Source organism: Diceros bicornis, chromosome 14, assembly GCF_020826845.1.
Source record: "Diceros bicornis minor isolate mBicDic1 chromosome 14, mDicBic1.mat.cur, whole genome shotgun sequence".
Taxonomy (NCBI): Eukaryota; Metazoa; Chordata; class Mammalia; order Perissodactyla; family Rhinocerotidae; genus Diceros; species Diceros bicornis.
The window spans coordinates 32,799,249-32,826,645 of NC_080753.1; the positions used below are offsets into that span (position 1 = coordinate 32,799,249).

Sequence of the window (27,397 nt, forward strand, 5' to 3'; positions counted from 1 at the left end):
CTCTCACAATAACAATGCCGTCAGTGTCCTCGCTGTCCAGGAAGGCAGCAGGCCAGCTCCTTCTCAGGCCTCGGGATGGCTCCTTGAGCAGACACGAGATCCTCTCCTCGTCTGAGCTCCCCTTCTTCTCCGCTTACCCCCCAACACACATAGGCAGCCCCCACTTTTCCACCAGGTCCTGTGAAGGTCTCCTCCATTATAATATCCTGCCTCCTCACCTGCTGTCTGCCCCCATCAGGGATCCTGTGCCCCCTCTGATGTCCCCAGGACCCTCAGATTTCCCCAGGGGCCAGTCAAATCACAAAGAGTAGGCTCCTTGGTAAAAGGAAATAAACAGACCAAGTCTGTGATAAGCTGTATCCTATTAAGGAAATAGTCTCTAGGTGGGAAGAGTCTGAACAGCAAGAGGAATAAGATAAGCAGGAAACTAGGGAATCTGTTTTTCCAGAGGTGTCTCAGGACAGAAGACCTCTCCGTGCATTAGTGGAGTGGGCAGAGGCAGGGGCCAGTTGGGGTTGGTGGCAGGGATGGGAGTCTGATGGAAATATTTTGGGGAAGCACTGAGCATTCGGGCAGTTCTGGGTTTTTCCAACTCAGCAGGAGGCAGTCGAGGAGTCACTTTGGAAAAAAATAAACACAAGGTCCTTTTCTCTCTGTCAGCTGCCCAAGGTGACGCCAGCCCAGGGGCCCCACCCCGCCTCGGGGAGCTGTGGGTGACAGACCCCACCCCAGACTCAGTGCGCCTCTCCTGGACAGTCCCTGAGGGCCACTTCGACTCCTTTGTGGTCCAGTTCAAGGACAGGGATGGGCCCCGGGTGGTGCCCGTGGAAGGCCATGAGCGCGCGATCACCATCAGCCCTCTGGACACCGGCCGCAAGTACAGATTCCTCCTCTACGGCCTCCTGGGCAAGAGACGCCACGGCCCCCTCACTGCAGATGGCACCACAGGTGAGGGCTTCCCCTGCAAGGCCCAGCTCTGCCCCTGGAGACTCTTGGGGAAGGTGTTGGGCACCCTGCCAGGCCAGGGCAGCAGGTAGTCACTTGTGGTGGCTGCCATCACAGTTGTTATTTGGCCCCGGCCACCCCGGCTGGGATCCAGCCCCCCCTTCTCCTTGCACAAGCTCATAGCACCAGCCCTGCAGGACTCAGCCATGGCAAAGCCCTGTCCCTAGACCTCTCTGTCCAGCCCTTTGAGGTCACTCAGCCTTCTAAAAATAGCTCAGCCATTTCTTCTCTGTGTCTTTGTCTCAGAGACCCAGAGTACTATGGATGAAGCTGGAACAAAACGTCCCCCAAAACCCCGTCTGGGGGATGAGCTGCAGGTGACCAGCGTGACACCAGACTCCGTGGACCTCTCCTGGACAGTCCCTGAGGGCCAGTTTGACTCCTTTGTGGTCCAGTACAAGGACAGGGATGGGCAGCCCCAGGTGGTGCCCGTGGAGGGCAGCCTCAGGGAGGTCAGAGTCTCAGGCCTGGACCCCGCCCGCAAGTACAAGCTGCTGCTCTACGGGCTGCACCAGAGCAGGCGTGTGGGTCCCGTCTCCGCCATTGCTGTGACTGGTGAGTGCAGCTGCGGCCAGAACAGGCTGCTCTTCCTTCCCGCCTGGCTGTCCTGTCCTGACTGAACCACATGACTTCTGAGCTTCCTATTTCCCTTCTTTTAGGGGAAGGGCTCAGCTTAATGGAGGCATAGGTTACATATGATAAAATTCACCCATTAAGGGAATAATTCAATGAGTTTTGGCAAACATATAAGTCATGAAATCATTACCACAACTGAGATATAAAACATTTCCATGGATCTGAAAAGTTTCCCTCTGGCCCTTTGCGGTCATTTCCCCAAACCCCAGACTCTGGCAACCACTGATTATTTCTATCATTGCAGTTTTGCATTTTTAAGCATTTCATTTAACAGAATCATACAATACATGGTCTTTTGTGTTTGGCTTCTTGCACTTAGCATAAGGCTTTTGAGATTTATCCCTGTGTATCAGTAGTTGGTCCTTTTTATTACTGACCTCTTGCCTTCACCTCCTTCCCTCCTTCCCTCCTCTTGGAGAGTCTTGGTGCTGCTGCAACAAACCAGTCACCCGTCTCTACCTGTCTCTCTGAATCAGCCCCCAGGGAAGAAATTGAAGCTGAGACCATGGCCCCAAGCCCTCCAGTGTCTGAGCCCCACCTTGGGGAGCTGACCCTGGAGGAGGCCACGCCGCACACCCTGCATCTCTCCTGGACTGTGATTCAGGGAGAATTTGACTCCTTTGAGGTCCAGTACGCAGACCAGGATGGGCGACTCCAAGTAGTCAGTTTAGAGGGCAACCAGAATGACATCACCCTCTCTGGCCTGGAATCTGACCACAGATACCTGGTGAACCTGTACGGTATCCATGGCCAGCAGCGTGTGGGTCCTGCTCACATCGAGGCCCTGACAGGTGAGCAAAAGAAATCTGCCCCCTCTGCTTCCTTCCAGACAGCCGTGAGAGCCTGGAGCAGAGCACAGTCCCCAGGGACACCCTGCCCCTCTCTCAGGTCCTTCTCTCTCTCTCTGTCTCTGTTCAGTCCCAAGGGAAGAGGAGGATGAACCTTCAGAACCTCCCACTATGACTCCCGAGCCTCCCATCAAGCCACGCCTGGGGGAGCTGGCAGTGACAGACGCCACCCCCGACTCCCTGGGCCTCTCCTGGACAGTCCCCGAGGGCCACTTTGACCACTTCCTGATCCAGTACAAGAACGGAGACGGGCAGCCAAAGGCGGTGCGGGTGCCAGGGCATGAGGACTGGGTCACCATCACAGGCCTAGAACCAGACCAGAAGTACAAGATGAACCTGTATGGCTTCCACAGCGGCCAGCGTGTGGGCCCTGTCTCTGTCATCGGGGTGACGGGTGAGTGGACAGTGGAAGCCCCAGGGTGGGACCCAGCGGGAGGATCACCCTCTCGCTGCTGATGGGTGAGTGGGGTACAGGAGGCCTTCTGCTTGAGGCTGAGCCATGGGGCCTTTTCTGCCCCCCAACCCCCAGCTCCCCGAGCACCAATGGATCCTCCTGGGCAGAGAAGGGCCGCCCTGAGCTGTGCTGGTGGCTGCACTGGTCCCCACAGCTGACCACAGAGGCTCCGGGCATGTTTGTGAGGTGTGGATGGAGTAGGACCACCCAGCCTCCTTAGGCTCCTCTGAAGTGACCTCAGGGCCCAGGCAGGGCCACGGCTTGGGAGAAGACCCAAGGACATCTCTGGGGACCCTGCCTTACCCTCTCTGTGTCTCTCCTTCTCAGCTGCAGAGGAAGAGACCCCCAGCCCAACGGAACCCAGCACAGAGGCCCCGGAGGCCCCCGCGGAGCCCCTTCTTGGGGAGCTGACGGTGACAGGATCCTCCCCAGACTCGCTGAGCCTGTCCTGGACCATCCCCCAGGGCCACTTTGACTTCTTCACTGTCCAGTACAAGGAGAGGGACGGGCGGCCCCGGGTGGTGCGTATTGGGGGTGAGGAGAATGAGGTCACCATTGCGGGCCTGGAGCCGGGGCGCAAGTACAAGATGAACCTGTACGGCCTGCATGAGGGGCAGCGCGTGGGCCCTGTATCCACCGTGGGCGTGACGGGTGAGTGACTGCTAAAGGGCCCTCGGGGTTGGGTATCAAGAAAGGTCTCATTAGTGGAGCCTCCAGAGTCTCCTCTACTGGAGACGCAGCATCCTAAAACCCCCAAACCTCTAACCCACCCATTGTCCATTAACACTTCAGGACAAGTGTGATCTGGGGGCAGGAAGAGCGAGTCCCAGGGAAGTGCCAGGCCTGTCTGAGAGAGGCCCTGGGGGACTGAGGCCTCCAAGACAGTAATGCACTGACCCATCTATGGCTCTCTGCTTTGCCTGGGAACTTTGGAAACAGGTCTTTTTTGAGGTTGGGACAAATGCCATGAAATATTAATTCACTCATTCAACAAATAGTTATTATATAAAGAATTGTATAATGAGCTCCCATGTATCCATCACCTTGCTTCAACCGAATATCGACCCCGGGCCAGTCTGACTCATCCATAGCCACTCCTCCCTGCCCTCCCCCACTGCAGTGTTTTCTTTATTAACAGCTTTATTGAGGTATAATGTACATATCATAAAATTTACCTGTTTTAAGTATATAACTTTTTAGTAAATTTACAGAGTTGTGCAACTATCACCACTATCTACTTTTAGAACTTTTCCATCACCCCAAGAAGAAACCTGCTGTCCAGACCCTTTCCCACACCCAGTTCCAGGCCACCACTATTCTATTTCCTATCTTTGTAGATTTGCCTTTTCTGGACATATCATACAGATGGTATTATATCATTTGTGTCTGACTTCTCTCACCGAGCATGTTTTTGAGGTTCATTCATGTTGTAGCGTGCAGTAGTACTTCATTCCTTTATAGCCAAATACTATTCCACTGTATGGCTATACCCCTGTGATTTTTTTTTTTTTTTTTTGTGAGGGAGATCAGCTCTGAGCTAACATCCGTGCTAATCCTCCTCTTTTTGCTGAGGAAGACAGGCTCTGAGCTAACATCTATTGCCAATCCTCCTCGTTTTTTTCTTCCCCAAAGCCCCAATAGATAGTTGTATGTCATAGTTGCACATCCTTCTAGTTGCTGTATGTGGGACGCGGCCTCAGCATGGCCAGAGAAGCGGTGCATCGGTGCGCACCCGGGATCTGAACCCGGGCTGCCAGTAGCGGAGCGCGCGCACTTAACCGCTAAGCCACCGGGCTGGTCCCCACTGTGATATTTTAAAACTCATCAAGACACTCTATACTTCATCACAACGTGTAAGTATATTACTCTTTTTAAAGAGACTATTTTAAAGTAACCACAATACGATGTTTGTACCTTTAAATATGAACAATCATCCCTTAATACCATCAGGTGTGCAGGTAGTGCTGCTGTTTCCTAATTGTCTTATAATTGTTTTGCCTTTTTGTTGCTGGAATTGGGTCAAAATAAGGATAGGATGCAATTGGAAGATTTAGAATCTTAAATAGGGAGGTCAGGGCAGTTCCCAAAGAGAAGGTGACATTTGAACAAAGACTTGAAATGTGGACATGAGCCATGCAGACATCTGAGGAAAGAACATTCAGACAGAGGGAACTGTTAGTGCAAAGGCCCTGAGGTAGGAGGCTGCCTGGCACGTTTGACAGACCATAAGGAGGCCACAAAAAGACTTTGATGACTATAAACAGAAATGGATCTTAGATTAAGCCCAGAGAGCCAATCCACCTTCTGGCCTGAATCCCGGAGAGCGGGGCCACAACAACGCCTTCCAGCAATAGGAGAGATTCTGTTTGCATCTCTTCCCAGCTCCCAAAGAAGAGACCCCTGCCAGCACCCTTTTGAAGCCGCGCCTGGGGGAGCTGACAGTGACAGACGCCACCCCCGACTCCCTGGGCCTCTCCTGGACAGTCCCCGAGGGCCGCTTTGACCACTTCCTGATCCAGTACAAGAACGGGGACGGGCAGCCCAAGGTGGTGCGGGTGCCAGGGCACGAGGATGGAGTCACCGTCACAGGCCTGGAGCCAGACCAGAAGTACAAGATGAACCTGTACGGCTTCCACGGAGGCCAGCGTGTGGGCCCCGTCTCCACCGTTGGTTTAACTGGTGAGTTGCAGTAGGACACTGGGCCCTACCCTGAGCTGGACTCAGTTTCCCTCTCTTTGTCAGTGTTCAGGTGTTTTTGTCCCACTGTCCCTGAAAATGAGCCCCTCCCACAAGCTCCTGGGAGCGGTTCTGCTCATGTCTTTACTCCAAGCCTTTGGTGTCACCTCAGCTGTCTTACCCTTTACGTGTGGGCTTTTGGGGTCTTTGAAGAGACAGGCCACCAGAGAACTAACACAGACTCAGGCAGACCTGGGGCTGACCCTAGCCTCAGCCCATTTGTGCCGTGTGACCTTGAGAGTCACTCAGCCTCTCTGTGCCTCCCTTTCCTCGTCTGTAAAGAAGGAATAACCACACCTGTCTTGTAGGGTGGGCCTGAGTGTGGCTCGACTCTAACACGATGTTCAGTAACTACAGGCTTCCCTTTCTGAAGAAGAAAATTATTTCCTGAAACCCCCTGGGGGGAATTCTCATAATTCTCATTGATTTCAGTGGGTAAAATTGTATGTGTTTCCCAGCCCCCAAATTGATACCCATTCATGCTAAATCAACACTGAATCCTGCTGACATGGATACTGTTACTTCCAGAGTTAATATTAGTCAGATGTGCAACGTAACAGGTGCTTTCCCTTTGTGAATTACTCCCTAACAGGGCTGCTGTCCCTTTGTGAAGTAGCTCTGTTGTACCTGTCACCTCCTAGATGCTTAAGACCCAGTTCCAACACAACAGACAGATGGACATGAGGATTTTGTAATTCAACTATAAGGCAGAATAAAACCCCACAGAACAGAAAACAAAGCAGACGACTCCACACATGCCTAACAAGCCCGTCCCTGGGGCCGAGATGGGTCGTCTCCACCGTCAGGTAGCAGGAGAACTAGTACAAGGTCCGAAAAGGACCCAGTTGCAGAGATGAGCTCGTGTGGTCTGATCTCTGCCCTCAACTGTGAAATCTAAAGTGGTTTCTGAAAATGCTCAGAGGAACCTTCTAAACCAGAGGTGGTATTATGGGACAACACACATGGAGTGGAACTCCCGAACCTGAGTGGACGGACTCCCTGATGTGACTCATCTGTTATGCTCGGTGGTGTTATAAAGCCTTGCTTCTGGCCCACTACACAAATTCAGTCTGAAGCCCCAAGGGTTTAGTGCCTGCGCCATTGAGTGTCATGGGGGTCCCACCCTACCATCACGATGTCCCACAGTGTGCTCTGTCCCCTGGTAGCTAAGCATTCACAGTGGGGAGATGATGTCTCAACCGTGGGGCACTGGCATCCAGGCTGCAGGGCCCTGGTGTGTCTGGCAGAAATCCCAGAATCCCCTGCTAGAAGGGAACCCACAAGGCATGTCTACACATTCTGTTTGTCTCCTGATCCAGCCCCAGAAACAGACCAGGAAATGACCCCAGCTCCAACAGACCCACCCATCACGACCTCTGAGCCTCCCATCAAGCCCCGCCTTGGGGAGCTGGCAGTGACAGACGCCACCCCCGACTCCCTGGGCCTCTCCTGGACAGTCCCCGAGGGCCACTTTAACCACTTCCTGATCCAGTACAAGAACGGGGATGGGCAGCCCAAGGCGGTGCGGGTGCCAGGGCGCGAGGATGGGGTCACCATCACAGGCCTGGACCCAGACCAGAAGTACAAGATGAACCTGTACGGCTTCTACGGCGGCCAGCGCGTGGGCCCCATCTCTGTCATCGGGGTGACGCGTGAGTGGACAGTGGAATCCCCAGGGTGGGACCCAGCGGGAGGATCACCCTCTCTCTGGTCATGGGTGAGTGGGATACAGGAGGCCCTCTGCTCGAGGCTGAGCCATGGGGCCCTTTCTGCCCCCCAACCCCCAGCTCCCTGAGGACCAGTGGATCCTCCTGGGCAGAGAAGGGCCGCCCTGAGCTGTGCTGGTGGCTGCACTGGTCCCCACAGCTGACCACAGAGGCTCTGGGCATGTTTGTGAGGTGTAGACAGAGCAGGACCACCCAGCCTCCTTAGGCTCCTCTGAAGTGACCTCAGGGCCCCCAGGCAGGGCTACAGCTTGGGAGAAGACCCAAGGACATCTCTGGGGACCCTGCCTCACCCTCTGTATGTCTCTTCTTCTCAGCTGCAGAGGAAGAGACCCCCAACCCAACGGAACCCCGCACAGAGGCGGAGCCCCCCGAGGAGCCCCTTCTTGGGGAGCTGACGGTGACAGGATCCTCCCCAGACTCGCTGAGCCTGTCCTGGACCATCCCCCAGGGCCACTTTGACTTCTTCACTGTCCAGTACAAGGACAGGGACGGGCGGCCCCAGGTGGTGCGTGTCAAGGGTGAGGACAGCGAGGTTACCGTTGGGGACCTGGAGCCGGGGCGCAAGTACAAGATGAACCTGTATGGCTTCCACGGCGGCCAGCGCGTGGGCCCCGTCTCTGTCATCGGAGTGACAGGTAAGTGGACGGTGGAAGCCCCAGGGTGGGACCCAGAGGGAGGATCACCCTCTCTCTGATGATGGGTGAGGTGCAGGAGGCCCTCGGCTCGAGGCTGAGCCATGAGGCCCTTTCTGCCCCTCTCTGACCCCTGGGTTCCCGAGGACAAATGGGTCCTCCTGGGCAGAGAAGGGCCGTCCTCAGCTGTGCTGGTGGCTGCCCCGGTTCCTCACAGCTGACCCCAGAGGGGCATGTTTGTGAGGTGTGGACCAAGCAGCACCACCCAGCCTCCTTAGGCCCCTCTGAAGTGACCTCAGGGCCCCCAGGCAGAGCCACGGCTTGGGAGAAGATCCAAGGACATCTTCTGGGGACACTGCCTCACCCTCTCTGTGTCTTTCCTTCTCAGCTACAGAGGAAGAAACCCCCAGCCCCACAGAAGTGGAGGAGACCCCTAGCCCCACGGAACCCAGCACAGAGGCCCCGGAACCCCCCGAGGAGCCACTTCTTGGGGAGCTGACGGTGACAGGATCCTCCCCAGACTCGCTGAGCCTGTCCTGGACCGTCCCCCAGGGCCACTTTGACTTCTTCACTGTCCAGTACAAGGACAGGGACGGGCAGCCCCAGGTGGTGCGTGTTGTGGGTGAGGAGAATCAGGTCACCATTGGGGGCCTGGAGCCGGGGCGCAAGTACAAAATGAACCTGTATGGACTGCGTGAGGGGCAGCGCGTGGGCCCCATGTCCACCGTGGGCATGACCGGTGAGTGAGAGCTCAAGGGTGTCCAAGGAGAACCACGTTTTCCTCTTGTGTGACCCTGTTGACTGTTCTGCTTTTTCGCCAGCCCCTGAGGATCCATGCCTGTCTCCCCTTTCATGCTCTCCCTCCAGGACCCAAGCCCAGTGATTTGGCCTTTGCCAGCCTGCAGCCTCATCATCCACACTTGGAGCCTCCTTGTGATGGTCGGCCACTGGCCACCTCTGAGGGTGCCGTGTCTCAGGCACAGCCAAGCCTGACTTTACCAGAATTTGCTTCTCTTTCCATCTTAATCACAGCATTCTTTGTTATAACTACAGACATACAAAAAAGAAACAACCCAACCTCTAACTACACTGAGATATTAAATAATTAGGCAACATCTCTAAGCTATTATGCCATCATTGAAATGTTTTAACATAAGACAGTTACTTCATAATATTACATTGAAAAAAGAGCCTGTAAGTTTTATAAGGATGCTAATCACAACCACCTGAAAATAACATGCATGGGAAGAAAACTGGAAGGAAACACATCCCATGGGTGCATGGTTTGTGGGACAGAATAGAATGTTCCAGCACTTTTTTTTTCTGTTGTATTCTATGGTGTCCAAATTCTCTTAAATGACAAGCGTTTCTTTTATAATCAGGAAACAGTTTTTTTAATATAATATCTTCTCCTCCCTTGTACTCCTTGTCTTTTCCCCCCATCACTCTTGCAACTTATTTCATTTCTAATTATGAAAAAGTTTCAATTTCTGGTCTCTAAAAAATTGGGAAAAACATCACAAGGTGTATTAAATTCCAAAAACGCAGTTAGGCTGCCTTTTCTAAGTCCTCGTCAGCCAGAATCTTATGCCTGTGTGAGTGTTACACAAGGGCTCCTCTGGACGTGGACCCAACCCCTTGAGGGTCAATGTTTCAGAGGGCGGGTCACTGCCTCTGTGACAGCAAGTGAGTGGCTTTGTGAGGTTTACTCTCCTGTCGTGAAGACACTTCGGACAGAGGAACCGTTTTCACTCAGCCTTCCTGACTCCTGGGGGATGGGCCTTATTTCTACGTGTTCACGGGAAGAGGGGGAGAGGGCAATCATTAGAAAATGGACATTAGTGTATTTCACACCCTGAAGGTAGCTGTTAATTCTCATCCACTGTTCAGTTCTTTTTACTCTCCAGCTTGGCAAATCACAAGCATATACACAGTAAGAGGGCAGTAGAAGGGATCCTTGTTCCCATTCCACATCCCCAACTGGATTATTAATTTTTATTGTTGAAGATTTGTTTCTAAGCCTACATTTTTCTGGTGAAAAAAATATAGCAACAGGATGGAAAGTTTGAAAAACAGGAAAAAAATCTCTCATCAGACCACCTTTTGACCTGATAATTGTCATTAATAACAATGTGCATAATACATCCTCTTTTTCTGCATTTTCCATACCGTGCGTGTTTTAAAGCTGCAGAGTGTTCATGTAATTCTTGGCTCTTACTTTTTGTGTACGCAAGTTACATCGTGAGCATTTATTGTGTGGCTGTACAATCTGCATCAATCATCATTTTAACGGTTGGTTGATGCTTCACAGTGAAAGTGTCATAACAAAATTAACCATCTTCTCCGGGTCCTTTGGATCCCTGACACATTCTGCTGTCATGAATAATCCCATGATGAACTCCCATGACACAACTTTTTCCTGCTTTTTAATAATTTTCTTAGGATAGCTGCCCAGAAATGGGATTATTGGGTCAAAGGAAATGAGCATTATTTTGGCTCCAAATTGCCTTCTGAAGCTTTGTGGTGCCTGCCAGCCAGGACCTGATGGCGGCTGGGAGGCTGTCTCAGCCCTCGCCGTCAGTCAGTTACCGAATGGCTGATCCAAAGGCTATGTGAGCCCTAGGGGTATATTGGCTGGATGCACTTTGTTCTCTCTATTGACGTCACCAGCAAGGCAAGTCGATGTCTAAATCTGTATCCCCATCTCTTCTCTCAGCCCCCGAGGAGGAGGACACCCCCAGCCCCACAGAAGTGGAGGAGACCCCCAGCCCCACTGAGGTGGAGGAGACCCCCAGCCCCATGGAACCCAGCACAGAGGCACCGGAGCCCCCCAAGGAACCCCTTTTTGGGGAGCTGACGGTGACAAGATCCTCCCCAGACTTGCTGAGCCTGTCCTGGACCATCCCCCAGGGCCACTTCGACTTCTTCACTGTCCAGTACAAGGACAGGGATGGGCAGCCCCAGGGGGTGCGTGTCAGGGGTGAGGAGAGCGAGGTCACCATTGGGGGTCTGGAGCCGGGGCGCAAGTACAAGATGAACCTGTATGGCTTCCACGGCGGCCAGCACGTGGGCCCCGTCTCTGTCATCGGGGTGACGGGTGAGTGGACGGTGGAAGCCCCAAGGTGGGACCCAGCGGGAGGATCACCCTCTCTCTGGTGATGGGTGAGCGGGGTGTAGGAGGCCCTCTGCTCAAGGCTGAGCCATGGGGCCCTTTGTGCCCCCCAACCCCCAGCTCCCTAAGGATCAAGGGGTCCTCCTGGGCAGAGAAGGGCTGCCCTGAGCTGTGCTGGTGGCTGCCGTGGCTCCTCACACTGACCCCAGAGGCTCCGGGCAAGTTTGTGAGGTGTGGACCGAGCAGGACCACCCAGCCTCCTTAGGCTCCTCTGGACTGACCTCAGGGCCCCCAGTCAGAGCTACGGCTTAGGAGAAGACCCAAGGACATCTCTGGGGACCCTGCCTCAATCTCTCTCTGTCTCTTCTTCTCAGCTGCAGAGGAAGAGACCCCCAGCCCCACAGAAGTGGAGGAGACCCCCAGCCCCACAGAACCCAGCACGGAGGCCCCAGAGCACCCCGAGGAGCCCCTCCTGGGGGAGCTGATGGTGACAGGATCCTCCCCAGACTCACTGAGCCTGTCCTGGACCGTCCCCCAGGGCCACTTTGACTTCTTCACTGTCCAGTACAAGGACAGGGACGGCCGGCCCCAGGTGGTGCGTGTCAGGGGTGAGGAGAGCGAGGTCACCATTGGGGGCCTTGAGCCGAGGCGCAAGTACAAGATGAACCTGTACGGCCTGCATGAGGGGCAGCGCGTGGGCCCGGTGTCCACCGTGGGCGTGACGGGTGAGTGAGGGCGGGGGCGGGGCAGAGTGGGGAAGACAATCCCTAGAAGACTTTCCCTTTATTACCATCTTCATGGAAACATAAGTATTCTCGACAACATGTCTTTTGCACATCACATGGCCTGGGGATCTTGTTAAAGGGCAGATTCAGATTCAGCAGCTTTCGGCTGGGACCAGAGATTCTGCATTTCTAACATTTCTAACGAGATCCTCTATGATGCTGATGCTGCTGGTCCAAGGACTACACTTTGAGTAGCAAAATTCCTCACAACAAAAGAATTGGATATTTTTCTTAGAATTTGTTAGAGAGATTTGTACTTGCTTCCCTGATTCCTCACAGAGGCTCAGCCTCTATGTAGTTGACTGGAGGCTGTGAAGGAAGACGGAAGGTGCTCAATGCAGTGTCTTCACTGAAAGACCCCCAAACCTCATGGTTCAAGAATTACCAGACTTATGACTCCAATGGGTCAACAAAGATGTGGGTGCCCTGAGCCAAGCACTGTGGGAGTTCACTGGGGTAAACCTTGAGTGTGGCAGAGAGACAAGTTCTTATCCTAATGGGGCTCACAGTCATGGGGAGACAGGCCGTGGACCAGCAAATCAGGCAAAGGGCCATGTGTGTATGACAAGAACCCCAGGGCCAGGCCGAGACTAGCAGCACTGCCTAAGCCAGCCTGCTCACGTGTACCCAGAGGACAACTGAGACCTGAGGTCAGGCAAGTGTTAGCTTGGTGACAGCTAGATATGGGATAAAGAGTGTGTCAGACCAACGTCACAGCTGGTGCAAAGGCCTGGAAACTAGGAACATCATGGCACATGAGAGGAATTGAGACGATTTTGTATGAAATCCTTTGAGTTGGGGAGATAGTCTTGATGGGGGTGGAAAGGTAGGGACAGCTCAGGAAGCCAGGGATTTCTCCCAGGGAAAAAGAGGGTTGAGCACAGTTTTAAGCTAAGATTGATACCATCAGATATGCATTTCAAGGCTCATTCTGGCTGCCCTGTGAAGAACAGATGTGAGAGGGATGCAGGGAGGTAGTAATGCAGGTAAGAGGTGAGGGTGGCCCAACCAGGATGGTGGGGCTGCAGGTGTAGGCAGTGAGGACATTCAGAGGGAACTTAGGAGACAGAGTTGGACACTCTGAGTCCCATGGCAGATGGGGACAGGAAAAGGTCCCGGAGAACTCCCAAGTTTCTGGTCGGGGAACGGGGATTCTTAGCAGTTGGGAGCAAACACATGAGCCAAAGGGAGTGAGATGCCAACAAGACCCCAGCAGAGGGAGACCCAGGGGACAGTGGCCACATGGGCCTGGGTTCAGAGGAGAAGTGGCTGCTAGAGATAAAGGGAGAGGTCACGGTGCTGTTGGCAGGTTGTAGGGGACAGCAGGGATGGATGAGGTTGAGGCGATAGGAATGCTGACATTAAAGGGACCAGAGAGAATAGATGAGTTAGAGCCACTGTGGACAGCACATTCTGCTCTTTATTTTTGTAAAATCTCTTTATCTGCTGCACTGAGGAGACCACAGCTGTCCCCAAATGTTTCTGTCCAGCTCCAGACTATGAAGCTATGACCACCGAAGCCCCACCCACCGTGGCCCCCAAGCCTCCCATCAAGCGGCGCCTGGGGGAGCTGACAGTGACAGACGCCACCCCCGACTCCCTGGGCCTCTCCTGGACAGTCCCCGAGGGCCGCTTTGACCACTTCCTGATCCAGTACAAGAACGGGGACGGGCAGCCCAAGGTGGTGCGGGTGCCAGGGCACGAGGATGGAGTCACCATCACAGGCCTGGAGCCAGACCAGAAGTACAAGATGAACCTGTACGGCTTCCACGGAGGCCAGCGTGTGGGCCCCGTCTCCACCGTTGGTTTAACTGGTGAGTTGCAGTAGGACACTGGGCCCTACCCTGAGCTGGACTCAGTTTCCCTCTCTTTGTCAGTGTTCAGGTGTTTTTGTCCCACTGTCCCTGAAAATGAGCCCCTCCCACAAGCTCCTGGGAGCGGTTCTGCTCATGTCTTTACTCCAAGCCTTTGGTGTCACCTCAGCTGTCTTACCCTTTACGTGTGGGCTTTTGGGGTCTTTGAAGAGACAGGCCACCAGAGAACTAACACAGACTCAGGCAGACCTGGGGCTGACCCTAGCCTCAGCCCATTTGTGCCGTGTGACCTTGAGAGAGTCACTCAGCCTCTCTGTGCCTCCCTTTCCTCGTCTGTAAAGAAGGAATAACCACACCTGTCTTGTAGGGTGGGCCTGAGTGTGGCTCGACTCTAACACGATGTTCAGTAACTACAGGCTTCCCTTTCTGAAGAAGAATATTATTTCCTGAAACCCCCTGGGGGGAATTCTCATAATTCTCATTGATTTCAGTGGGTAAAATTGTATGTGTTTCCCAGCCCCCAAATTGATACCCATTCATGCTAAATCAACACTGAATCCTGCTGACATGGATACTGTTACTTCCAGAGTTAATATTAGTCAGATGTGCAACGTAACAGGTGCTTTCCCTTTGTGAATTACTCCCTAACAGGGCTGCTGTCCCTTTGTGAAGTAGCTCTGTTGTACCTGTCACCTCCTAGATGCTTAAGACCCAGTTCCAACACAACAGACAGATGGACATGAGGATTTTGTAATTCAACTATAAGGCAGAATAAAACCCCACAGAACAGAAAACAAAGCAGACGACTCCACACATGCCTAACAAGCCCGTCCCTGGGGCCGAGATGGGTCGTCTCCACCGTCAGGTAGCAGGAGAACTAGTACAAGGTCCGAAAAGGACCCAGTTGCAGAGATGAGCTCGTGTGGTCTGATCTCTGCCCTCAACTGTGAAATCTAAAGTGGTTTCTGAAAATGCTCAGAGGAACCTTCTAAACCAGAGGTGGTATTATGGGACAACACACATGGAGTGGAACTCCCGAACCTGAGTGGACGGACTCCCTGATGTGACTCATCTGTTATGCTCGGTGGTGTTATAAAGCCTTGCTTCTGGCCCACTACACAAATTCAGTCTGAAGCCCCAAGGGTTTAGTGCCTGCGCCATTGAGTGTCATGGGGGTCCCACCCTACCATCACGATGTCCCACAGTGTGCTCTGTCCCCTGGTAGCTAAGCATTCACAGTGGGGAGATGATGTCTCAACCGTGGGGCACTGGCATCCAGGCTGCAGGGCCCTGGTGTGTCTGGCAGAAATCCCAGAATCCTCTGCTAGAAGGGTACCCACAAGGCATGTCCACACATTCTGTTTGTCTCCTGATCCAGCCCCAGAAACAGACCAGGAAATGACCCCAGCTCCAACAGACCCACCCACCACGACCTCTGAGCCTCCCATCAAGCCCCGCCTTGGGGAGCTGGCAGTGACAGACGCCACCCCCAACTCCCTGGGCCTCTCCTGGACAGTCCCCGAGGGCCACTTTAACCACTTCCTGATCCAGTACAAGAACGGGGATGGGCAGCCCAAGGCGGTGCGGGTGCCAGGGCACGAGGACGGGGTCACCATCACAGGCCTGGAGCCAGACCAGAAGTACAAGATGAACCTGTACGGCTTCTACGGCGGCCAGCGCGTGGGCCCCATCTCTGTTATCGGGGTGACAGGTGAGTGGACGGTGGAAGCCCCAGGATGGAGCCCAGAGGGAGCATCACCCTCTCTCTGGTCATGGGTGAGTGGGGTACAGGAGGCCCTCTGCTCGAGGCTGAGCCATGGGGCCCTTTCTGCCCCCCAACCCCCAGCTCCCTGAGGACTAGTGGATCCTCCTGGGCAGAGAAGGGCTCAGCTGTGCTGTTGGCTGCCCTGGTCCCTACAGCTGACCCCAGAGGCTCCGGGCATGTTTGTGAGGTGTAGACAGAGCAGGACCACCCAGCCTCCTTAGGCTCCTCTGAAGTGACCTCAGGGCCCCCAGGCAGGGCCACAGTTTGGGAGAAGACCCAAGGACATCTCTGGGGACCCTGCTTCACCCTCTCTGTGTCTCTCCTTCTCAGCTGCAGAGGAAGAGACCCCCAGCCCAACGGAACCCAGCACAGAGGCCCCGGAACCCCCCGAGGAGCCCCTTCTTGGGGAGCTGACGGTGACAGGATCCTCCCCAGACTCGCTGAGCCTGTCCTGGACCGTCCCCCAGGGCCACTTTGACTTCTTCACTGTCCAGTACAAGGACAGGGACGGGCGGCCCCAGGTAGTGCGTGTCAAGGGTGAGGACAGCGAGGTCACCGTTGGGGACCTGGAGCCGGGGCGCAAGTACAAGATGAACCTGTACGGCCTGCATCAGGGGCGGCGCGTGGGCCCCGTGTCCACCGTGGGCGTGACGAGTGAGTGAGGGGCAGGCCCTGCCCCCTGGGTTTCCCTCTGTTTCTCTCCTGTTTCCCCTTTTGCAATCAGCACTCCTCACAAATGGCCTGTGGGTCCCTCTCTGCGGATACGGTCTCATGATCCTGCCTTGTCCTTGGGTTGCATGAGGACTGATGGAGGTTGTGCTCAGGTCCGTTGGGCGTGTAGCCTGTGCCTCATACATTTTTGCTCTCTTCTTCTGTTCGTGATCTGGAACCTCAAACGTGCTCTGTTGTTCATGTGTGGCTTCCTCAGGCTCCCCGAGTGGGCGTTTTAGTGGCTCAGAGCATGGCTTTGGAACTAGGTGCTTGGGTTTGAACCCTGCTCTGAATGCACTGATTGTGTGATTTTGCAAATGTTTCTTAACTTCTCTGGGCGCCAGATCCCCGGAAAATGGAGATAATAATAATAGCACCTGCTTCCTGTGTGGTGTAAGGATAGGTGCACTCCTCTTTGTGAACCGCTTACAGCAGGTCTGGGACACAGTAAGCCCATTAGCGGAGTTTGCTACAGAATGTTCACTTCACAGCCTGGGGAACGCACTCCCTCTCTTGCGCCGGGTCCCGCCATGGACCCCTCACCCTCCTCTGCTCTGTTCCAGCCTCCCTGCCCACAGAGCCCCCTGTGGCACCGCGCCTGGGGGAGCTGGCTGTGGCAGCCATGACCTCGGACACGGTGCGCCTCTCTTGGACGGTGGCCCAGGGCCCCTTCGATTCCTTCCTCGTCCAGTACAGGGATGTGCACGGGCAGCCCCAGGCAGTGCCCGTGGGCGGAGACCTCCGCGAGGTCACTGTCTCGGGTCTGGAGCCCGCCCGCAAGTACAAGTTCCTACTCTTCGGACTCCAGGACGAGAAACGGCACGGCCCAGTCTCTGCAGATGCCAAGACCGGTGAGTGAGGGCTGCAGGCCACCTTTGCCCCTGGAGCCTCCGGACTGTCCTTCGCCCCCTTGTGGTGACAGTTGGGATTTCTTGTTTCTATGCTCCACACTTAGACCCATTTATGTACTGGGTCCAGTGAAATCCAGGCCCTGAGCTCCCCCTTTACCCTCATTCCCATCCTTCTCCCTGCTCCTCTGACATCCTGAGGGACACTTACTCTCCTCCATGGCTCCTCTGCCTCCCACTCTCCTGACATGTGGGCTAGTTACCCTCTCCCAGCTCCCAGAGCCCCAGGGTCCCGAGGAAGCTCTGTTGGCTTCTATCTCTGTTCATGTCACTCTCCATGTACCTCTCTCTCTTTTCCAGTCCCAGACAAGAAACCTTCTCCCCGCCTGGGGGAGCTGACAGTGACGGCCACAACCCCTGACTCCATGGGCCTCTCGTGGACAGTCCCCGAGGGCGAATTTGACTCCTTCGTGGTCCAGTACAAGGACAGGGACGGGCAGCCCAAGGTCGTGCCTGTGGACGCAGACCAGCGAGAGGTCACCATCCCCGGCCTGGAGCCCAGTAGGAAATACAAGTTCCTGCTCTACGGACTGGCAGGCAGGAAGCGCCTGGGCCCTGTCTCTGCTGACGGCACCACGGGTGAGCACCGGGCCTGCCTCCTCCCTCTTCCAGAGCTGCCTCTTATCCAAGCCCCCAGAGCTGGCCCCACAGCCTTCCCAGGAAGTTCGTGCTCCTGTCTTCAGCCTTGGCATGACAATCATACACCAAAGCAAACGTTTATGGAGTCCCTGCTGTGTGCCAGGCACTGCTCTGAGCATTTTATATGCATCATTTCTTTCATTCACCAACTGCCGATGTAATAAGAGAACCCAGGTTTTGGAGCCAAGCAGACCTGTGTTTCAGTTCTGATTGCCAGCTGTGTGGCCAGGGACAAGCCACTTCTTTCCCTTGAGCCTCAGTTTCTGTACCTGCATGATGGTTATGAATAATACCTCCTGGTGCTCAGTGAATGTTCACATCCCCCTCGCTCCATCCCAACTCTGAGGCAAGAGGTGGAAAATATGGGAAGGTTTGGCTGCAAAAAGACTATGGAAAAATCTGGTGTCATTGTGCCCATGACTCAGCCCCCCAAGGAAGGGGTGGAGGTGGGTCACTGACCCTTACCCCACCTCCAGGACCATGAGTCACCCTGGCCAGACAAGAATGGGGCACGTGGCCAGTTGGGGCCTGGGCCCCTCAGACCTCATAATCCTCCTCCCCAAACCCTCATTATGGGGACTGGATACAGGCTTCTCCTCCGACCCCGTCAGTCAGCACCCACCCCGACCTGGCGAGTCTCTTCTGTGCTCTGCTCTGCCCTTTGTTCTCCCAGCTCTGCCCCTGGCTTCTCCCCCTTCCCCACCTGGCTGTCCGGGTCCAATGGTGTTAGTGCAGGGGTGGGGAGGCGGATGGAAGGAGGGCCCAGGCTGATCGCGATCCAGGGGAAGGTCATGTCCAGGCAATGCAAGCCCATGAGCTTGGCTGGCTGCCCAGCCCAGCTCTTACTGTTTGGGGGCGTCTCCCTGACAACCCAGATGCCCTCTGAGAGCCTTTCTCAGCTCTGGCCACATCCTTGCTCAGGGGGCTGAGGGTCGGGGGAAACTGAGGCCCTTCTCTGTACCCCAGCCATCCCTCTCTCACAAGGTGATCTTTTATGCATTTACTGCACCCTTGATCACAGTGGGGAGAGAGTGGGGCAGGAAGGAGTTTGGGCAGTGGCCTCCAGAGGAGACTGGGCTGCTCACTCTCCTTCCTACAGGGCAGGACTGGAGTAGGCCTGTCTGTCTCAGGTGGCTGTCCCTGGAGCCAAACTTCAGGGAGCCTTTCCCAGACCCTCTTGCCTCCTGGAAGTTGCCAGCGCTGAGGTAAAGGCAGCTCTTGACTAAGAGTTTCTCCCCCCTCTCTCCCCACAGCTCCCCTGGAGAAGGAGCGGCAGCCCCCACCCCGCCTGGGGGAGCTGACAGTGACGGATGAGACCTCAGACTCCTTGCACCTCTCATGGACAGTGGCCCTGGGCCCTTTTGACTCCTTCGTGGTTCAGTACAAGGACACAGACGGGAAGCCCCGGGCAGTGCCTGTGGCTGCAGACCAGCGGGAGGTCACCATAGAGGGCCTAGAGCCTGACAGGAAATACAAGTTTCTGCTCTTCGGGCTCCTCGGAGGGCAGCGCCTGGGCCCTGTCTCTGTCCTGGGAGTGACAGGTGAGTGGAAGGCTGGCCTGCTTGGCCTTAGCAAGCCGGCCTGAGTGGGTTTCCTCATGCCTTTGGGCTGACGGGACTGGCAGGAATGGGCAGGGGTGTGAGGGAGCCCTGCCCAGGGCACAGGAGAGAGGAAGAGTGCAGGAGGGTCAGCTCTGACCATGAGCAAGGGGTGGGGCAAAAGCAGGAGCCAGGACAGGCGGCACGGAAAGGCCCTGGCAGGGGTCCCCAATCTCCCCTCCCCCACCCTGTCCCAGTGCTCCAGCTCTTCCCATCACTCTCCTGGGGCAGCTCTTACCACCCCACAGGGTGGCCTTGCCCAGACAGGGGCAAACCCCGTCCTGTGGATGAGTCAGGAGCATTTTCTCAAATGGAAAATTATTGGAAAACAAGAGAAGGGGCATAGAAACCAGTAGAAGTAGCTGCATTTATGGAGCAGGCTCTTCTTCCAGAGGTTACTCACACCCACCTCAGATCTGCCTGACTGGCGTGGGGCCCCACCTGCTGGCATGCTTTGCCCTCTGCGGTCACCAGCCAGCTGCATCCTCAGCTTTTCTGAGAAGGGAGGACCCCCTGTGACCCCAGCTCAGGGAGCGACTGAGTTGTTCCTGCCTCAGGCCATGAGCACAGGTGTCCCAGGCTGGGTGGGGAGGGAGTATGGCCTGTGCAGACATCTAAAGGTGGGGTGTGGTAGGATGTTGGGGTGGAGAAGGGGAAAGCAAGCACCTGATCCAGACACAGCAAAGGGGCCCCACAGAGGAGTGATGGGGCCACAGTGATGGCGCTCAGAGAGGCCCACAGGTGGCAGGAGTCAGCGCCAAAGCAGGGATATGGCAGACTCAATAGAAGGAAGATGCTAGAAGAACCTCAGTCTCTCTCTTCTCTCCACCTGGCTACCATGGCCAGGACCTGTAGAGTCTCACCTCAGCCTTGGACCAGCCCTGGAATGCCCTCCATGGGTTAGAGGGTGTGGGGAGGGCCCTGCTGCACCTTCCCTGCTCAGCTTCTCCCTGGGCTTCTCCCACGCAGCCCCAGAAGAGGACATGCCAGCCCCTTGGCACCTTGCCACAGAGGCCCCCAAGCCCCCCAAAGGGCCCCACCTAGGGGCACTGGCAGTGACTGACGGAAACCCAGACTCCCTGCGCCTCTCATGGAGTGTGACCCAGGGCCCCTTTGACTCCTTCGTGGTCCAGTATCGGGACACAGCCGGGCAGCCCCAGGCCTTGCTCGTGGGTGGCAACCAGAACAAGGTCCTCGTGTCAGGCCTGGAGCCCAGCACCTCCTACAAGTTCTTCCTCTACGGCCTCCATGAAGGGAAGCGCCTGGGGCCCGTCTCAGCCGAGGGCACCACAGGTACCGCCAGGCGAGGGCCCTGCATCTTGGCCTCGCCTGCCTCTAGTCTGGGCCTGGGAAGGGCGAAAGGGGTTGCCCAGAAGTGACTGTACGGAAAGAACATGAGGAGGGTACCATAGAGGGAGGAAGGGAAGGACAAGCAGCCCTTGGCTTTACACACATGTCGTCACTATGGGTGCCAGCCTGTGGGTGCCAGCCCCTCATCATCTCCACTTTACAAATGAGGAAATGGGGGCCAGGGTGGGGTGTCAGAAAGGACCTGCCCCAGGTCACCGAGCTGATGCACTTCTGTCTCCAAACCCTTCTCTCCCACCCACTCTGTGCAGGGTCAGCTCCTGCCGGTCAGACCCCAGGGGAGCCAGGGCCCCGCCTGTCCCAGCTGTCCGTGACTGACGTGACCACCAGTTCGCTGCGGCTCAACTGGGACGCCCCACTTGGGGCCTTCGACTCCTTCCTGCTCCGCTACGGGGTCCCATCGCCAAGCACTCTGGAGCCACATCCACGTCCCCTGCTGCAGCGGGAGCTGATGGTACCGGGGACGCGGCGCTCGGCCGTGCTCCGGGACCTGCATCCAGGGACCCTGTACAGCCTTACATTGTATGGGCTGCGAGGGCCCCACAAGGCCGACAGCATCCAGGGCACCGCCCGTACCCTCAGCCCAGGTAGGGCCCCACTCTGGGCGCATATGCACACTGCCCTACAGTGGGAGGTCTTTGTACTTCGTAGGGTGGGATCTAGTGCCTCAGCCAGAGGGAAGGTTGGTGAGTGGTAGAGGGCTTGGAAGAACCTACAGAGTGACTTCTGTTTCTAGGTCTAGAGGAAAGGGGTGGTGCTCAGCATGTCTGGAGCCAGTGGGGCTGGGGGAGGAGGGTGGGAATCCTGGGCTGGAAGCCCCCTGCCCCGTGCCTTCACCATCACTCCTTGACATACCCCTCCCCTCAGTTCTGGAGAGCCCCCGTGACCTCCAATTCAGTGAAATAAGGGAGACCTCAGCCAAGGTCAGCTGGACGCCCCCACCTTCCAGAGTGGACAGCTTCAAAGTTTCCTACCAGCTGGCAGATGGAGGTGACACCCTTTTGCCCATATCCTCGTTTTCTCTCATTTCTCCTGTGCCCTGCACTCTGCCCACCCTGCAGCTCCTCCTTGCTTCCCGGGCAACCTCCCAAGCCCAGTGTGTTTTCAGGGGAGCCACAGAGCGTGCAGGTGGACGGCCAAGCCCGGACCCTGAGACTCAAAGGGCTGATCCCAGGTGCCAACTACGAGGTGACCGTGGTCTCTGTCCGCGGCTTTGAGGAGAGTGAGCCTCTTACAGGCTTCCTCACCACAGGTGAGATGGACGGGGACCTGGGCAGAAAGTAGTGGGAGAAAATGAGGGTGTGGAGGTGAGAGTGAATGGGGACAGGGAAGGGGCGTGTTGGAGGCTCCAATTGTGGACAAGAGGCAAGCAGAGTTTGGGAAGGTGAGGGGTGGGGAGAGCAGGAGGGGATGGCTCTGAGCCCCCCCCCTTCTCCCAGTTCCTGACGGCCCCACCCAGCTGCGCGCACTGAACTTGACGGAGGGATCAGCCTTGCTGCACTGGAAGCCCCCCCAGGCCCCTGTGGACACATATGACGTCCGAGTCACAGCCCCAGGGGGTGAGCAGGGCTGAGGCCTCTGGAGGGCACTTGTTCAGGGTGGGGAGAGCAGAGGGCAGGCTGAGCTCTAGCAGGGCACAGAGGGGACAGATGCTCATGCTGCACCCCCACTCCCAGCCCCGCCTCTACAGGCCTCAGCCCCAGGCAGCTCTGTGGACTACTCCCTGCACGACCTCGTGCTCCACACCAACTACACAGCGACCGTGCGTGGCCTGCGGGGCCCCAACCTCACCTCCTCAGCCAGCATCACCTTCACCACAGGTACGGCCTGTGAGGTGTGAGGGACGGGGGGAGGGGGAGTTCAAGAGAACCAGGATGGGTTTCATCTCCATCTTCTCTTCCCACCTTCCCCTCCCAGGGTTGGAGGCCCCTCAGGACTTGGAGGCCCAGGAAGTGACCCCCCGCACAGCCTTGCTCACTTGGACGGAACCCCAAGTCCCGCCAACTGGCTACCTGCTCAGTTTCCACACCCCTGGCGGACAGACCCAGGTGCCCCCACCCCTGCCCCACTGGCCAACTCCCCTCCCTGGGATCCATTCCAGGAGGTGCTGCCTCTGCCTCTGCCTCTCCTGGTGGGGCTCCACCTCCCTCTCCTGACCTGCCCCTTGTCTGTCCCACAGGAGATCCTGCTCCCAGGAGGGGTCACCTCTCACCAGCTCCTGGGCCTCTTTCCTTCCACCCCCTACAGCGCATGGCTCCGGGCCATGTGGGGCGAGAGCCTCACGCCGCCCGTGTCCACCTCTTTCACCACTGGTACTTGGGCGCTGGGACCTGAGGGTGGGAACTGAGTGGGCAGCAGGGATCTAGGATTTGGCAAAAGGACTGGCCCCTCACTCTCCTCTCCCCAGGTGGACTACGAATCCCCTTCCCCCGGGACTGTGGGGAGGAGATGCAGAACGGGCCCAGCACCTCGAGGACCACCACCATCTTCCTCAATGGCAACCGCGAGCGGCCCCTGAACGTGTTTTGTGACATGGAGACAGATGAGGGCGGCTGGCTGGTGGGTGGCAGCCGGAAGCCCAGGGGTCTGCACTGGGCAGGGGCTGCTACACCAGGAGCCAGAGGCTGATGGTGCCCCCACCTGCTTCCCAGGTGTTCCAGCGCCGCATGGATGGAAAAACGGACTTCTGGAGGGATTGGGAGGACTATGCCCACGGTTTTGGGAACATCTCTGGGGAGTTCTGGCTGGGTCAGTGCCTCACAGGGATTGGGGGACCAGGGAAGGAATGGGGACCCTGTGGACACCAGGACCCTGATGAGAGCACGCTCCCTACTCCCAGGCAATGAAGCCCTGCACAGCCTGACGACAGCTGGCGACTACTCCATGCGTGTGGACCTGAGGGCTGGGGACGAGGCCGTGTTTGCCCAGTACGACTCCTTCCGAGTAGACTCGGCTGCTGACTACTACCGCCTCCACCTGGAAGGCTATCATGGCACTGCAGGTGAGGAGTGGGCCTGGGGGGACGGGGAGGGGGATGGGAGAGGGGAGGCCTTCACTGTACCTTCCCACACCCTGCGCAGGGGACTCCATGAGCTACCACAGCGGCAGCGTCTTTTCCGCCCGTGATCGAGACCCCAACAACTTGCTCATCTCCTGTGCCGTCTCGTACCGTGGGGCCTGGTGGTACAGGAACTGCCACTATGCCAACCTCAACGGGCTCTACGGGAGCACGGTGGACCACCAGGTGAGGGGCCTGGGAGGCAGGAGAGCTGGGTGTGGTTGGGGAGTGGCCCGCCTGGGTGTGGCACGCAGTATGACAGGACAAGTTACTGAGCCGCCCGGTTCCTCAGGGCCCTCCTCTGTGAAATGGGACAATAATCCATTCTTACTAAGGTGCCTTGAGGAGGAGATGATTTATTGGATGTGAAGGGCCAGCTCGGGATTAAGCCACAGTCCTCCGCAGTTGAGGGTTGTGAAGGGAGCCAGGAGGGAAGAAGTTCGATTGATTTGTGGGAACCGTCTTCCCAGAGGGACAGGAGTGGGAACAGAGGGGATGTCTGGCTGTGACTCTCTCCCAACAACTCTCTTCCCAGGGTGTGAGCTGGTACTACTGGAAGGGCTTCGACTTCTCCGTGCCCTTCACGGAAATGAAACTGAGACCAAGAAGCTACCGGCCCCCCGCCCGGGGAGGCTGAGCCGCGCTCACCTCTCCCGCGCCCCAGTATGACTGCCGAGCACTGAGGGGTCGCGCTGAGAGAAGAGCCAGGGGCCACCGTCGCCACCCAGCCACCGGAGGAAGCCTTCTCCACCCGCGATCTCACAGCACCATGTTTACAGGGGGGAGGGAAGGGGATTGTAGGGAAGCAATAAAAGGAGAAACTGAGGCACGTGAGAGGCGCGCGTCCTGTTCTGTCACTGGCGCTGGCCCTGGCCCAGGGTCCCCGTCCCCCGGGGCTGCAGCCGCACCTGGAAAGGCTGCATGGTGAGGTTGACGCCGCAGTGGGGCTGGGGCTGCAGAGAGGGCAGGGCGCCCTCGGGCGGCAGCAGCGTGAAGGCCTGGAGCAGGCGCGCCAGCACCACGAAGAGCTCGAGGCGCGCCAGCGGCTCGCCCAGGCACACGCGCGCCCCGCAGCCAAAGGTGAGCGCTCTGGGGCTGGCGCCGGGGTACAGGAAGCGGTCTGCGGGCGGAAGGCCAGAGCCGGGGTTCAGCGGCCGCCAGCCTGCTCCGCCACCCTCCGCCGCTGGCCCCCGGCCCCGTCACGCACCCGGCCGGAACTCGTGTGGCTGCTCCCAGACTGTCTCGTCCAGGTGGGCGCCTTGGAGGTTGGGGATGATCACCGTGCCCTTGGGAATGTCGTAGCCGAAGATGCTGAGGGAAGGGTGGAGTTAGAGGCCTGCAGGACCCCGCTTGGGCCTTCCCCACTCACCCCTACCTCTCAGGAGTCACCTGGTAGGCCGCGTGGTGCGGTGCGGCAAAGCCAGGGGCACAACAGGCCGCAGGCGCAGCACCTCGGCGATGGTGGCGTTGAGCAAGGGCAGCCGTGCGCGGTCCTTGTATGGGACTCGGAAGCCCAAGGCTCTGGGGCCCAGCTCACGATCCAGCTCGTCTTGTAGTCGCTGCTGAATCTGGAAAACGGGGGCAAGTCTGGTATCTGGGGTCCAAGCCCTGCTGCTGGCCGACCCACAATTGCCGGGTCTCTGGACACTCCATGGACCAGCTCACAGGAGGCTTTGTGCCAATTAGGAGGAGCGTCCCCCTTCCCCCAACACAGCCTGCATCAGGGCAGAGTGAGCTGGGTTCCTGAGGCCCTGGCCAGGCTGCCAGGAAGGAGCCTTTTGCCTGCCCCCCCGGGTTGTACCTCAGGGTGGTGAAGCAAGAATGCCACAGCCCAGGAGAGGGTGCTTGCAGTGGTCTCGGTGCCACCGATGAAAAGGTCCACCACAGACATATGCACGTGCCCTTCGAGGAGCTGTCCACGGCCCTCTTCCACTGTCGGCCTGCCCACCGCTTGGAGCATGTAGTCTGTCATGTCCCTCCACCGGCCTGCCACCATGCTCTCCTGGGGAGGGGAGGAGGAGGCAGCCTGAGTGCCTGGCTTGGGAAGAGGGGTCTGGGGGTGGCAACAGGTCCAGGACTGATGGGTTGCCGAAGAACCTGCCTAGCTCTGGGGCAGTAACATCACCGGCTGTGGGCTGAGGGAGAGACCAGTCCACACACAGTTCTCACCTTGTGCCACCTCAGCTGCTTCTCTACGATGTGGTCCCTGTTCTCCATGGCCTGCTTCAGTCTCCAGAGGCCTGGGTTGGGGAAGAACTGAGGCAGGGAGCAAGAGAGTTTAGTGACTGGGAAGGAAGCCCGTTTCCCCACCCCTGCCCTTTCTCTGAGGATCCAGGTGTGCCTGGAGTCCACCTCCTCACCCTGAGAAAGGGAATGATGTTCAAAACTTGGATGGACCAGTGTTCCCAGGTTTTCATCAAGTCCTGGACACAGTTGTGAAAGGCATGTACTAAGGTGTCCTCCTGCTAGAAATGGGGGGAATCCTTTCAGTTCAGGGCCAGGAGAGGGTCAGGGAGGGACTGAGGGGTGGGCCCAAGCATATATGAGGGCAAGAGAGCCTTGACCTTGTCTCCAAAGGTGAGGTAACAGATGATGCTGCAGGTGAGGAAAGAGAATTCTTTCTGGATGGCCACAGGGGCGCCGGCCTGGGCTCTCATGCGCTGTGGAGAAGGAGCATGAACTAAACAGGCGGGGGTGCTGCTGGAGGAGGTGAAGCTGACCTGGGATGACCATGGGAGTCCAGCCTCACCTCGCAGAACTCCTGGGTCAGCTGTTCCACCAGGGGCTCCATGGAGTTGCGGATGCCCAGCAGCAGGGCTCTGTGGGTGAGCTTCTTGTGGGCCTTCCAGAGCAGGGAATAGTCCCCTAGTGAGAGATCCTGATCGTGCCAAGACACCAGCTTGTCTGCGAGTAGGCATGGTGGAGGGGATGGGGGGTTCAAATTGACCAAGGAAGCCACAGGCCTGACCTTCCATGCCTCCCCCAGTTTCTGTTCTTCCCTCAAGAAATGCCCCGACCCCTTACAGGATGGTAGCTGGGGTCTGCCGGCAAAGTCCACCCACTTCCTGACCATGGCCTCTTCAATGGTCCTCTTAGAGTTCAGCACCACCACATCTGGGGGAAAGCCAAATCAGGATGTCAGCAGGAAGAGGACCCCACCTCCCCACCGTCATGGCTCCAGGGAGGGAGCAGACTCTCACCTTGCAGCCCCAGGCGGAGCCTGTAGATAGGCCCGAGTTTCTGAGTCAGGCCAAGAAGATAGATGGGGAGGTTGGGCTGCAGCAGGTGCAGGAAGCCAGGGACAAGAGGCGGGAGGTGGAGGCTCCTGAGCTTCCACTGGCCCCACAGCAGGCGGGCGCCGGCCAGCAGGATCAGCAGCAGCAGCAGCCCAAGGAGTAGCATGGCCGGAGACCCATGCAAAGGCCTTGGCCAGGCCACTTATAGCTCTTGAGGCCCCCCATCCATCTTGCTGTTCCGGCTGTTCTGGGGCTTCCCTTGACTCCTTCCCTCAGGTCCCTGTCCACTGTCCCTCCCACAGAGTGGCACATTCCTGGAATGGCGTAAGTCCCATTGGCCTTGGGGAGTCCGTATTTCAAAGAAC

General features: G+C 57.0%; 2 protein-coding genes across 3 annotated transcripts in view; one reads left to right on the plus strand and one right to left on the minus strand.

Annotated features, from left to right (window-relative positions):
* TNXB (tenascin XB) overlaps positions 1-24,618 on the plus strand; it is a 61,319-nt gene extending 36,701 nt beyond the window's left edge. For both annotated transcript variants that reach the window (XM_058554705.1, XM_058554706.1), the window contains 30 exons: positions 661-948; positions 1,252-1,560; positions 2,118-2,432; positions 2,560-2,883; positions 3,271-3,594; positions 5,326-5,622; positions 6,999-7,331; positions 7,721-8,041; positions 8,427-8,777; positions 10,755-11,135; positions 11,525-11,875; positions 13,426-13,749; positions 15,128-15,460; positions 15,845-16,168; positions 16,789-17,076; positions 17,434-17,712; positions 19,026-19,313; positions 20,340-20,663; positions 20,990-21,325; positions 21,606-21,728; positions 21,847-21,990; positions 22,178-22,297; positions 22,415-22,558; positions 22,656-22,786; positions 22,918-23,050; positions 23,146-23,297; positions 23,390-23,486; positions 23,578-23,739; positions 23,819-23,982; positions 24,332-24,618. In XM_058554705.1, coding sequence (XP_058410688.1) covers positions 661-948; positions 1,252-1,560; positions 2,118-2,432; positions 2,560-2,883; positions 3,271-3,594; positions 5,326-5,622; positions 6,999-7,331; positions 7,721-8,041; positions 8,427-8,777; positions 10,755-11,135; positions 11,525-11,875; positions 13,426-13,749; positions 15,128-15,460; positions 15,845-16,168; positions 16,789-17,076; positions 17,434-17,712; positions 19,026-19,313; positions 20,340-20,663; positions 20,990-21,325; positions 21,606-21,728; positions 21,847-21,990; positions 22,178-22,297; positions 22,415-22,558; positions 22,656-22,786; positions 22,918-23,050; positions 23,146-23,297; positions 23,390-23,486; positions 23,578-23,739; positions 23,819-23,982; positions 24,332-24,433 — 7,562 coding nt within the window. In that variant the 3' untranslated portion in view covers positions 24,434-24,618. The remainder of the gene's footprint in view (positions 1-660; positions 949-1,251; positions 1,561-2,117; positions 2,433-2,559; positions 2,884-3,270; positions 3,595-5,325; positions 5,623-6,998; positions 7,332-7,720; positions 8,042-8,426; positions 8,778-10,754; positions 11,136-11,524; positions 11,876-13,425; positions 13,750-15,127; positions 15,461-15,844; positions 16,169-16,788; positions 17,077-17,433; positions 17,713-19,025; positions 19,314-20,339; positions 20,664-20,989; positions 21,326-21,605; positions 21,729-21,846; positions 21,991-22,177; positions 22,298-22,414; positions 22,559-22,655; positions 22,787-22,917; positions 23,051-23,145; positions 23,298-23,389; positions 23,487-23,577; positions 23,740-23,818; positions 23,983-24,331) is intronic.
* A 32-nt stretch (positions 24,619-24,650) lies between these two features.
* On the minus strand, positions 24,651-27,198 carry LOC131413820 (steroid 21-hydroxylase). Its single transcript, XM_058554716.1, has 10 exons — positions 26,997-27,198; positions 26,821-26,910; positions 26,546-26,700; positions 26,361-26,456; positions 26,157-26,258; positions 25,966-26,052; positions 25,598-25,798; positions 25,186-25,364; positions 25,004-25,107; positions 24,651-24,916 (listed from the first exon to the last, which is right to left on the minus strand). Exons 1-10 carry the CDS (start codon positions 27,196-27,198, stop codon positions 24,651-24,653), a joined length of 1,482 nt encoding a protein of 493 aa, XP_058410699.1.
* Between the last annotated feature and the right edge of the window lie 199 nt (positions 27,199-27,397).

Bases quoted from the DNA above. Each gene is read 5' to 3' on its own strand.
- LOC131413820 (XM_058554716.1), bottom strand. From the start codon at position 27,198: ATGCTACTCCTTGGGCTGCTGCTGCTGCTGATCCTGCTGGCCGGCGCC. The intron at 25,799-25,965 runs GTGAGAACTGTG...TCCCCTCCCCAG, and splicing joins AGCAGCTGAGGTGGCACAAG to GAGAGCATGGTGGCAGGCCG. The intron at 25,108-25,185 runs GTGACTCCTGAG...CCCTTCCCTCAG, and splicing joins CGCACCACGCGGCCTACCAG to CATCTTCGGCTACGACATTC.